At 39.4% G+C, this 12,070-nt stretch overlaps 3 protein-coding genes across 3 annotated transcripts; all 3 read left to right on the top strand.

Annotated features, from left to right (window-relative positions):
- Positions 1–2,863: 2,863 nt before the first annotated feature.
- LOC145895425 (uncharacterized) lies at positions 2,864–6,875 on the top strand. The gene is made up of 6 exons (XM_082984232.1): positions 2,864–3,074; positions 3,282–3,402; positions 3,616–3,956; positions 4,195–4,318; positions 4,574–6,686; positions 6,864–6,875. The coding sequence occupies exons 1-6, from the start codon at positions 2,864–2,866 to the stop codon at positions 6,873–6,875; spliced, it is 2,922 nt and encodes a 973-aa protein (XP_082840358.1).
- Positions 6,876–7,716: 841 nt separating this feature from the next.
- On the top strand, positions 7,717–8,984 carry LOC145895424 (uncharacterized). The gene is made up of 3 exons (XM_082984230.1): positions 7,717–7,973; positions 8,080–8,245; positions 8,633–8,984. Exons 1-3 carry the CDS (start codon positions 7,805–7,807, stop codon positions 8,982–8,984), a joined length of 687 nt encoding a protein of 228 aa, XP_082840356.1. The 5' UTR covers positions 7,717–7,804.
- Positions 8,985–10,032: 1,048 nt separating this feature from the next.
- On the top strand, positions 10,033–11,210 carry LOC145895348 (uncharacterized). The gene is made up of 3 exons (XM_082984136.1): positions 10,033–10,237; positions 10,458–10,626; positions 11,026–11,210. Exons 1-3 carry the CDS (start codon positions 10,063–10,065, stop codon positions 11,198–11,200), a joined length of 519 nt encoding a protein of 172 aa, XP_082840262.1. The 5' UTR covers positions 10,033–10,062; the 3' UTR covers positions 11,201–11,210.
- Positions 11,211–12,070: the final 860 nt, after the last annotated feature.

Here is a 12,070-nt window from a genome sequence, read left to right as displayed (position 1 = left end):
GTCGTTGTTACCACTTCCTTGTTCTGTAGTTTCTCTCTGATGTACAGTGGTTGTTGACAATTCGGGTTCAATGTACACCCCGTTGCAGTTGGTCTTGTTACAGCAGTGGTAAACGATGGTCAGTTTATCACTAAAACCCGTCTCTGCCCACTTCCACCCCATGTAGTTAGTACAGTTCAATAACACCAGGTCATCTCCGCTTTTCGGCACGGTGTCAATTCCAAAGACTTCTGACACGTTTACGTAACTTTCGCCCGCGTCACACTCCTGAATGACGTAACTGGATGAGGTAAAGTTTTGCGAATATTGCCGAGGGTTTACGTCAAAATACGCAACCATGCAACGGTTCACAGCCGCTGGACACAACTTAGAGAATTTCCTGTTGATAACATTCAGATTCGTGGCGCACTTCCTTGGGTCAACGTCTTCGCACGTGTAACAGGACAGAGGCGGTTCATCACTTTCGAACGTTGGTTGTTGACTTGTTGCGACTAAAATAAAACACGTTATTTTTTTCTGTTTGTTTCATCCAATTTCGTCACTGTTTATGTTTACCGCAAAATTCGTTATTACTCGCTTGTTATAGGGTTTACATGCTTATAATCGTGTCAAAAGTCAAATTTTTGCTAAATAATTTAAATAATTAAACTCCACGGAGTTCTCCAGTGTCTTTGTAGACCTTTGACAGAACAATGTGTAAACTTTACCTGATTTGTATAAGTTCAGAAGCCCCCACATGCAAAGAATTTCAATTAAAGTCATCTTGACCTCCAAACGGTCAAACACAAAAGAAGCACCAACTACCTCTACAATTTACTCTTGATATCATAACTCACCGAACCTTTTCAACTGGAATATCACAGTTACATATAACAAACTCCACTCCATTCACTGTTACCAAACTAACCAAAAGCACAACGTTCTATTCTGACCGAGTCACTTCAACCGGCCGACGCTAGTAAATCACACCCAAGTGGAGAGAGCATCTCAAGACACAAGCGGAATCGTATTGAATGAAGAGCTCTCAAACGTGTCTTTTCCGCGACCTCAAGAGCATTTCATCTCCTCTCCTCACCCGAATGCGCGACCATGGTGATACGTTGGCTTGGAAATTTTTGTTGTGTTTACCGTCGTGCCAGCATATTTGTGTGCCTGCGACGTTTATTTTTTCGACACACTGTTTGAAAGAATGACAACGCAAAAAAAACATGCGTTTTACCGAGATCGAAAATAAATTGTGCGATGGCGTATACTACAGGTAAGGTTTTTTCTTCCATTGAAATTCCGTGCAAAAGTTGTTTTTTTTGTCGTGTTAACGATAGCTGTAGCCAAATTATAAAAATTGTCAAATAGATGCTTCGTTGCGATATCAATTACCACCCATACATAGAGGGGTACATCGAAAATATACGCCTAACTTTACATAAATTACCAAGTAAAGCATGAAATAAAATAACAGCCATGCTGATGCATATTAACATGACTTATCGCGACCTGCAGTAGCCGAGAATTTGAAATACTAAAAAGACAACGCTATGGAGATTGTATTTTCGACATACGGTTGTTTTCACAATGCAATTTCCACAGTTTGGTAAAAGGATATTTTCCGTTCGGGAGGCAATTGGACGGAAATTGGCCATCAATCAACGTACATTATTCAGAGAACGAATGTACGCCACCTTATTACACATATAACAAGTACGGTTGCCCCCAAAGTTTTTTTCTCTCGACGTTATAAAATATGTGTTTATTGGCACATTATGCAAAAATTTGTTTATTACATTGTCTTCTACTAAATAAATATTTATATTTTTTCGTAAAATTATGCTTGTGTTTGATTTAGTTTTATTGCATGTGTTTACTTGGTTGATTTTGTTGCACTAGTTAACTGTATTCTGTTTGATAAAAGTTCGTGAAATGCAGTACTTAACGCAGCAAACGATTATATAGACCTTCCACTTCCTCTGGTAACTTTGTTTTAACGACCCAAGCTATTAATAACAATTTTACGACACCAAAAACTATTAAAAGTTCTTTGAAATACACCCCAGCTTAATTGGAACCTTAATTACTCAAATTACCTGATTAAAGTATCCTGTAAACGGGCTTAATAATGTTACTGTTTTACAAAGTGGCAAAACACAGCTAGGAATTCCGTATTATTGCTCGTCACGCATAACACAGAAATAATGAATGAACTTAGGTGATAAAATGTCATTCCCTCACCGTTACGTTTGACGTCAAACAAGGTTACATTAGTGCAGGTATCAGGCGGCAAACTGTTTATTGGAAGTGATGTCACATCCATTTTTGTCGTCAACATGCGAACAGTCTTCCGCTCAGTGCGAAGGATGCGACCAAGCCAGTGAGCGGTTTTGTTATAACTTTAACGGGCGAGTCTGGTTTCGGTGAACTAAAACTGAAAGTTGTCGTGCAGCAAAAGGAAAAGAGTGCAATTGTCTAATTATCTATAAAAACACGTGCATATTCGTGACTTCCAGTCTTTTTTTATCCGAACTCGGGTGGGGAAATATGTCAAACGCAAAAGAAAGCAAGGGTAGATGCTGGCTGAGAAAGATAAAATGTTTAAATATTTAATTAAACACAGAGGTTATGTTTTGTTCCGAATATTCTGCAAACAACAAATTGACCAGAACAGGTTAGTTAAAGCAACGTATTAATAGTATTAAACCACGTAGAAGGAAAGAAACGCAACATGATAACAACGCCTGCAGGCGAATAATAAAGGCTACCAATTTCTATCACAATACATTTTTCGTCAGGTACCAATACTTTAGTTGTAGCCATGATAAAATGATTTCCAGAATCTTTGATAAATACAAGTATCCACCGAGGCGTGAAGATGCCCAGGTTTCGGCTTAGGGAGCTGGGCGTTTTTCTTCTGTTTTTGTCTGGCGTGTTTGCTGTGGGTTCGATCCGGTCCTGTGTCACTGGCACCTACCCAGGAGTTCTTCCTCTAGACAAGACTGAAGCGGAAAGTTCGGTTGAGGTTTGTCCCAAGAATTTCGGAGAAGACCTGGCTTGCATGGCGGTGGAAGCGACTGCGAATGAAGGTGTCGTATTGTCCAGCAATAAAATTTGATTTTGAAACTTGTAGTAAATCTTATAGCAAATCTATACCTGCCACAGTGCAAATACGATCTGTCCTCACTGCTCATAGTGTAGCTTAAATGTGGCAAACATGTGATCACTCAAATACTATGAGCAGAACGTTTAGGCTAATGTGAACATTTGTATTGTTGTTGTTTCGTCCTTTCCAGTTGACATAACAGAATCCGGATTCGACTGCGTGCATCGCAGCACGTGTGAAAACATACAATCTATGTGTGAGGAGATTGCAATGATTATTATCTCCAGATATTTGGAATTTTACGGGGTCAAGTAAGTGTGTGTTCCTGCGCAGGAGCATTGTTCATCATTATTGAAATGTTGTTGAAAACTGCAAATTAAACATAATAGTTAAAAACGCCTTTGAAACCATAAAAATTATTTCATAAAATTTAAAGCTGTTAGTTTCTTTAAAAATCCAATTACAAAGGTGGTTGTTTCGTACTTTTGCTTTGCCTTTTTAAGTGCCTTCTCTTTCACATATAGGTCCTGTAAGATTGGTTGCTGCTACAATGATAACTGCAACGCCGTTGCTTGGGACCAATGGCCCCAGCTGACCACAGCCGCTCCAACTACCCCAATGTCACTTACCACAATGTCATATACCAAGAGGCCCTCCACAGCTCCAACCACAACTCCCACTCCTGTTCCCACATCCACATCTAAACCACCCGGTCTTACGTGTTACGTCGGGAAGAATGTGATCGTCACCCCATTCCCACAGAATTTTCGAAGCGGCAATTTCAGCGCATCGGAGGTGTGCCCTAAGATGGATGGAGAAGAACTCGCCTGCGTTCGGGTTGATGCCGAAAGCCAGATCTATGGAAGTAAGGACAAATATAATTGTTACATGGGGAACTGTACCATTTTTGCGCTAATGTAAACTCTTACGAAAGGTCAATGTTTTCAGAAAATATAAAATAAATTTTAAATGCCAAAGGAACACATATCCTCAAACATTCATTGCACTTACGCAGTGTCTGCATTGGTCACTGTGAATCTCCACAAAAAGTTGTGTTTTGCTGTTTTTGCAACGCAATTCCTGCAACACTTTTACTTTTGAAGGTCACTTTGTTGGCGAAGGGTTCGAATGCGTGACTCAGAAAACTTGCGCCACATTCCAAGCAGAATGCTCCAAGTTGGCAACCTTTCTGATTGGCGGAATTCTTGAATACGTCGAAAACGTCAGGTCTTGAACAATCCTAAAACACGAGATCTACGACTATTTGCTGACAGTAATTAAATGTATAATCCCTTTTAATGGGAAAAACATTCTAAAAAGTGGTGCATTCGTTTTGCAAAATATGCGCCCATAAATAAAATAAGCCGTCGGTTGAAAGTAAATATCTGTTTAATTGTATAAAACAGCTATATTATTGTTGGGGGTAGCGATGTAGTGGACATTACTTTGCATTCATTTCGTCATACATAACTTGTTTTTCAGAGATTGCAATATTGGATGTTGCTACACAAACGATTGCAACAAACTGCCTATGGACCAGTGGCCCAAACCCACAACAGCATCTTTGACAACTACGGGGATATTTACGACAACTCAAGCTACCACAACAAAGCCAATACCAACAAGAGCCACGACTACAACTGAATATCCAACAACAGCAAGGCCAACAACCACAACTCAAGCTGTAGCAACAACAAGAATAACTACTACAACAGAATCTCCTACAACAGCAATAAAAATCACAACACCGAGGTTTATCGAAACAACAAGAGCCACGACTACAACTGAACCTCCAACAACAACAAGGCCAACAACTACAACTAAAACTTTAACAACAACAAGAATAACGACTACAACTAAATCTCCAACAACAGCAAGAGTAACCACAACACCGAGGTTTCTAGAAACAACAAGAGCCACGACTACAACTGAACCTCCAACAACAGCAAGGCCAACAACTACAACTAAAACTTTAACAACAACAAGAATAACGACTACAACTGAATCTCCAACAACAGCAAGAGTAACCACAACACCGAGGTTTCTCGAAACAACAAGAGCCACGACTACAACTGAACCTCCAACAACAGCAAGGCCAACAACTACAACTAAAACTTTAACAACAACAAGAATAACGACTACAACTGAATCTCCAACAACAGCAAGAGTAACCACAACACCGAGGTTTCTAGAAACAACAAGAGCCACGACTACAAAGGAATCTCCAACAACAGCAAGGCCAACAACTACAACTAAAACTTTAACAACAACAAGAATAACGACTACAACTGAATCTCCAACAACAGCAAGAGTAACCACAACACCGGGGTTTCTAGAAACAACAAGAGAATCTCCAACAACAGCAAGGCCAACAAACACAAGTAAAGCTTTAACAACAATAAACATAAAGACTACAACTGAATCTTCAACAACAGCAAGGCCAACAACCTCAACTCAAGCTTTAACAACAACAAGAATAACTACTACAACGGAATCTCCAACTACAACAAAGGCAGCGACCTCTGTCGAACCTCAAACAACAGCAAGAGTAACCACTACACCGGGGGTACCCGAAACAACAAAAGCAATGACTACAACTGAAGCTGCAATGACAACAAGAGCTGCAATTACTCCTGAAGAACCAGCAATGACTGCAAAGAAACCTCTAACAACAGTAAAAGCAACACCTGCAACTCCAGCCTTATCCCATGCATGGATGACATCCAAAGTTGAAAAAGGAACACAAACAGATATACAGGCTAAAAATCAAACAACAATAGGAACAACGACAACACCAGTAGATCCAACAGGAAACGGTGCAACAACTTCAAATCAATATCCAACAACAGCAAGTGCAATCACAAGCGCATTAACTGTCGCAACAACAATACAAGCCCAAACCAAACCATCGATTGAAACCAGAAAAGTCGCAATTACAAACATGGTTCTCTATGGAAAGCAACTCGAATCAAAAACTGCTAGTTTTGGTGCCGAATTTCAAACAAACAGTGATATACATTTCGAATCACCGACAGTAAACGCAATTGAAGACACAACTAAAGTGAAACCAACAATCGAAACAACAGTAAACGATGATGCTATCACACAAACAAGTGCGCCAACTGAGGCAATACCATTAACAACAATAAAATCGGAAAGAGGGACAGAAAATACCGCAACGATTTATGAGAAAGCTGTTGCTTCCGCGTTAGAATCGAATGCAGACAACTCGACCCAGTTACAAACAATCAAAAGCATGTGTTCTATTTCGGTTTCCAAATCAAACATGACCACCCAAGCGCAATCGGAAAGAATAAAATCTATTTGTCTGTTCCTGTACCCAAACAGTGCTCCGTACAACGCGTCTTCGCAAATAGAATCATTAGATGCCAGGCCTAATAATGGAGGCACAACAGTAATGGGGGACTTGGAGCAGTTTACAACTTCAGGAAGTTCAACTGCAGACAAGCAACAGAGAGGAAGTTCATCTGTTAATTCCACAAGTACACCAAGCGGCAGTGCCGAACGCCGTCACCATGGCACTACCCATGTTTCTCCTGTTTCAACAGCCAGCAACCAAACCAAATCAACATTGGTAACCGCCTTGGTTAGCTTGCACAAGCAAGCCACTCAAACGGGTCAGAATTTTCATACTCCTGTGAAAGCGAAAACAGTGGTGGCCATAAGCGGCATGCTGTTTTTCATTACTCTATGTGTGTTGTTTTCTATGTTTTGTTATGCTTAGAACCATTTGTATTTTTATATATTTAAGTTGCAGCGATAAACAGATGAAAGTAAAAAAATATCAAATATTTTGTATAATGCATGCAAAAAAGGCGACAGCGGTTAAAAAATGAATGAGTACATTTTAAAAGTGTCGCCTTCCACTCCGGTGCCGACTTGTTTCCGTTGTATACAAAAACATGCAACACATTTCTGAAAGTGTCAAATGTTTGTTGGTATATTTTATTCGAGTTGCTACGTTGGCAGTATGACAGTCAAGAAATAATGACCGCTATTCGCATAATATATACCACTACATCCATACAAGCACACTACATCAATAACATTATGAGCTACCGACGCAAAAACTAAATAGAATGCTTGGATAACGCTTGGCGCACGTTAATTGCGCACGTTTATTAATTGGCCAAATCCTAAACAATATTGACAACTTCTGGTTTTCATCAATGCAGTTCCTTCCAAACTTGCTTGATCACAACATTTGCTTGAAAATTAATCCCAATGTGACATCCAAAATCAACAACACCGCTACTTTGCTCAGTTTTCGGGGCAGAGTCAATGAATTAAATGAGTATTTATTGTTCTACATGCTAAAACATAACGTCATGATGCATACGATGGTGTTTTATGCAGTTTTAATTTAAAGGCCATGCGTCAATTTGTCGTGGGCACAAACAAATCCTTAATTTAAACTGATCCCACGCAAACTGGTATATAGGACGTGGTATAAATGGTGTTTGTATTTTCGTTTTTACGCCCGCTGATATGAGACTGACAAAGGCTAACCTGACGTAGATAATATAGAAGAAAAAATGGAACCATATCAAAGACATACAGGCATTTCCATGTCGTTTGATGTATGATTGTGTGAGGGCGCGGTTTTTGGGAGAGTGCTGCAAGCAATATTTGTTTGACACGAATTGCGTGATTAGTTTGATTAGGAAAACAGTAATACGTGCACACAACTGTATGGATGTTTTTAGTTTGCGTTTGCATTTCCTTTGTCTCCTTCTGTACCCAATGGCCGTGAACGCTCTACGGTGCAGAAATGGGTTTGTGGACAACACAGGAATTTATAGCACTGCTATAAATGACATGCTGTGCGGAGAAGCAGAGGAAAGGTGTCTTCGTATTGAAGGTTTGCACGACATTGAACTTTGTCAAACTTTTCGTGACCAATTTTTGCGACAATAACTTCTTAAAACCGTTTTATATATGTGCACTACTTTTAACTTCGTCTGCAGCAACTGGTAGTATTTTCCCCTACATCGTCTCGGGCCACGCCATGTCATGCTACACTGCTTCTGAATGCTCACAAATAGAATCGAGTCAGGCAGCTTGCATTCAGTATACACAAACTCTACTCAATCGTTTGGTTCCATCGCTGGCAAGCCTATCACCCCAAATCAGGTAAAGTTAGTGGGTTACCAAATGAAAATTGTTCCTTAAGATTGTATTCAAGCATGTTACAAGAGGGCGAACGAATACCCTGAGGTTAAAACGGGGTGTTGAATTCTTTGCTGTACAAAGTGTGGTTTATTTTTATCAACGGATGACGGTGATTGTATAGTCACCACAAAGTGGTCTTTGCTTGACCGTTTGGTCAGCAAAGTCGTCTTGTAGTCACACCAGCTGCACTGATGAGACCTTTTAGGTCGAAACAGTGGCCATCTGTCTGCAGCTTATACACTATTTTTATCAAGTTAAACTTGTTGGAATGGCGTGGTTGATTTCTATTTAAGTTTAGTGTTTTGACGTTAGAACAAAACCGAAACATGCAATTCCTTAATATTGCAGTAAATGCAAAGCAGCGTGTTGCGACTCAGACGGCTGCAACAGTCAAAGCGTGGCGAGCATTCTCGAAGCTCCAAGGAGTTCGACAGCTTCGACGACTAATGCCATGCCAACAAAAACAACATCTGTATTACCAGAACGGAAAATTTCCACTCGAAATCCAGTCACAGCTCACCAAAGGTATGCGACAACATCTTTCAAAAAGTCATCCGCCGTTACAGCGTTGCACAACAATACCGTGACGATCCAAGAGACCAACATAGATCATGTGTTGTTGAATGCCACCGCGCCTAGGAAGAGTATTTCTGATGCTTTGTGCTTTATTCTTATTGTTAATCACATTTTATTAATTTGAGAGTTAACATCACGATGTCACTTTATATCACGTGATGATGGTTGGAACAAAGGTTCTTAGCAATATTGTTACTGTTTTGGCTGAGTGTTGTTATTATAATTACTCCATAAAGCTGTACATGAATATCAGCTAACCTACGAAGGTCAGGTATACTTCACGACATATAGTTTAGTTCGTGTTAAGTTACGGTTTCACTTTAAAGTAAAGACACCGAAGGCTATTACAAATGCAGAGTCAATTGCATGATTGCAAAAACTCAAACCAACATAAACGTAGTCAAACAACGAAGAAATGTATGGAGTTTTCTCAAAATCGACGTTTTTCAACCATTCCATAACAAGCGAATTTATGTGCTGTTGTGTATATTTTGACTTGGCTTGCATTGATCACGTTCAACGCGCATGCAATTACAGTATAGCCAGTTGAATTTCGTGACGTGATCGTTTTTTCGGTTTGTCAGAAAAACGAGAAATGTAACTCAAGGCATTCCAGTAGGTAAAAAAATTGTACGCTGTCTTGCCCCGGTTGAGAACTAACGGGTGCTAATGGAAAAGTTAGTGTTTACTTCAGTATGCGGCATCCCTTGTAATTAGATGTGTTGTTCCGCTTTCAGATTGTATGTAAGTAACTTTGTGGCAATTTTAAGTATTTGAACCACAATCAAAGAGGATTTCATATTTGAGCTAAGTGTGTACCAGGCAAAAGGATCAACGATAGTTTTTGACTGAATGCTGTACTTTGATCGCAAGACGTGTTCCATGTTTAGTATGCAGTTACAAGTTAAGTATTGACCACAAGGCAACTGTGGCATATCGTTAAGAAACCAAATATTCTACCAGCTTAAATCTCGTTTCAAAATCTGTAAATGTGATTAGGAGATTCTATGAGATATCATATAAAACGTTTTTGTATCTCCCTGATGTGCTTTTTATGTTGTATGTGGGAGTCAAAATTTTAGCTGTTTTAGAAACTCGATGCATGGACATTTGATCACAACCAAAAGCGGAAGCGACTTTGTGTTGGTTAAACTTTCCGTTTGTACAGGGTTACTGCATGTTAGCGTCACATCAATATCAATATGAACTGTGTTATTAATAAACTGCTGGTTGTAATTATTGCCCTGGCTGGCTTAATGTACGATACCGAGGCACTCAATTGCTATGACGGACACAAAGATCTGGATGTGATTTTTCTCCCTCGAGACAGTTTTAACAGCATCTCCTGTTCTGAAAGTCGATGTCTGAGATTGGACGGTAAGCAAGTATCACGTTCGTGACCTACGATAAAATATATTCAACAAAAGTAACAAATGTAGTGGTTTTGAATTTAGAAGGATATTTACACCATTTTGTTGATTTTCTCCACCCAAAGTGGTTGTTTATGGTATTAAAATTAACTAATCTGTGTATCTACGTCCTTGCTTGTTTTTCAAAATAATTCACCCGTTTAAACTTTGTCTTTTCTCGAAAAAAGCCGAAGGGAGTTGGAACGGTATTGATGTGGGGAAACCCAGTGGATTTCTATGTTTCTCCGAAAGCAACTGTTCGTATGTTACGAAAAGCGAAGAAAACTGCATGAAAATCGCAAATATGATCCTTTCTGAGAAATTAGGCATTCCAGACCTAGTTGTGTCGTTAAAATCGTAAGGGTTTCATCTACACTAATCAAAGATACGTTAAACAAATTGGGTCGAGTGCCCGTTCTTTGGCTTGGACCGAAAACCAACAAAAATTTATTGACACCGCACTGTCAAATTAAATTTGGATTTTTCCCACTAAATTTTGTTGCACTGTTGTCTTTTTGTTTACATTCCACTTTTATGCCCATAAAATGGATTTATTGCTTCAAATCCCCTTTACAAGGAGACCATTGCGATTAAAATTATATCGTCTTAAACGGTTACCGGGTTTCCAAAAGTACATTCACAATTGTTTACGTCCCTTTGTGAAATAAATTTGGTGAACCCTGTACAAAATTTACGAGCTACGTCGCTTAGAAACACTTTAATGACGTTGTGAGAGCATCTTATTTCTATGTGCAGTTGTAAGGCGGCTTGCTGTGGAACTGACAACTGTAACAACAGAACTCTTGAAGACCTGAAGACGGTTTCCTCCACCGTTCAAACCGAAACTACCAGCGCTGGTGTAACTTCAAGTGCCTTCAGTGGCCTCATGTGGTTCATTGTTGGAATGTTGATATTCGTTCTGTTGAAATGAATTATTACGCTCCGTGTATTGGATTTCTCGTTTTAATAAAAAAAAAAACTGGAAAAATTAGGTTGGAAGTTTTGTTCTTACTTGTTTTGTGATTTAAATGTTGCTTTGAAAACATAATAACTTCTATTACCACAGTCGGATTAACAATAAACATCGCATGTTTTAAAAGTGTCGTCGATTTGACTGCAGAAAGGTTAAAAAAAGGGAATATTGCAAAACTAAGTCATACACTGGCAAAAACCAATGAACCCAAGCTTCGACAAACGAAGTCTATCTCCCCGCTAAGTATTTAAGGATTACATATGTTTACTTATCCAAACTATTTAGAGGTGAATCATTCGTTTCTGTCTTTCTTTTTTTGTCCTTCCATGATCCTTGTTCAAAAGTTGTCAATATTACGTGGACTCTGAATTGGTGGCGGTTTGGATTAAGCCTCCCACCGGCTTGTAATGTTGTGACAACACGTGGGCCAGCTTTAAAGCAACGTTCCTTTCGAAGGCATAAATGCGCAGTTCGACGCTTTACGGCTTGCGACTAATTTTTATACATTGCAATTTAATGCCATAACGTGCTCAAGTTTCCATTTTCGTCGTTATATTCAAACTGTAACATTCGAGTCCTTAATATTTCAGTAGATGTGAAGCGATATGTTGCGACTCAGACCCATGCAACCACCAAAGCGTAGCAAGAATTCTTGATGCACAAAGAACCGCGACAACTTCAACGCCCGCTTTCATTGTCATGTCATCGGGAAACACCCTAAAAATGGGCGGAAGGGCAGTTATGCTAACAGTAAATGCATAAAAATGTAGAAAGTGTTAATATAAATTTGCTACCCATGGCTATAAGATTTGATCATTTGTGCATCAA

This window comes from Ascidia mentula, chromosome 3, assembly GCF_947561715.1.
Source record: "Ascidia mentula chromosome 3, kaAscMent1.1, whole genome shotgun sequence".
NCBI lineage: Eukaryota > Metazoa > Chordata > Ascidiacea > Phlebobranchia > Ascidiidae > Ascidia > Ascidia mentula.
The sequence above is the reverse complement of the archived record's forward strand: the minus strand, read 5'-3'. Positions and strand labels throughout refer to the sequence as shown.

Excerpts from the sequence above, each read along its gene's own strand:
- LOC145895424 (XM_082984230.1), top strand. The coding sequence starts at position 7,805 with ATGGATGTTTTTAGTTTGCGTTTGCATTTCCTTTGTCTCCTTCTGTAC. Across the intron at positions 7,974-8,079 it reads AAGGTGTCTTCGTATTGAAG|CAACTGGTAGTATTTTCCCC; the intron begins GTTTGCACGACA and ends CTTCGTCTGCAG. Across the intron at positions 8,246-8,632 it reads AGCCTATCACCCCAAATCAG|TAAATGCAAAGCAGCGTGTT; the intron begins GTAAAGTTAGTG and ends TTAATATTGCAG.
- LOC145895348 (XM_082984136.1), top strand. The coding sequence starts at position 10,063 with ATGAACTGTGTTATTAATAAACTGCTGGTTGTAATTATTGCCCTGGCT. Across the intron at positions 10,238-10,457 it reads TCGATGTCTGAGATTGGACG|CCGAAGGGAGTTGGAACGGT; the intron begins GTAAGCAAGTAT and ends TCTCGAAAAAAG. Across the intron at positions 10,627-11,025 it reads CTAGTTGTGTCGTTAAAATC|TTGTAAGGCGGCTTGCTGTG; the intron begins GTAAGGGTTTCA and ends TTCTATGTGCAG.
- LOC145895425 (XM_082984232.1), top strand. The coding sequence starts at position 2,864 with ATGCCCAGGTTTCGGCTTAGGGAGCTGGGCGTTTTTCTTCTGTTTTTG. Across the intron at positions 3,957-4,194 it reads CGAAAGCCAGATCTATGGAA|GTCACTTTGTTGGCGAAGGG; the intron begins GTAAGGACAAAT and ends TTACTTTTGAAG. Across the intron at positions 4,319-4,573 it reads GAATACGTCGAAAACGTCAG|AGATTGCAATATTGGATGTT; the intron begins GTCTTGAACAAT and ends CTTGTTTTTCAG.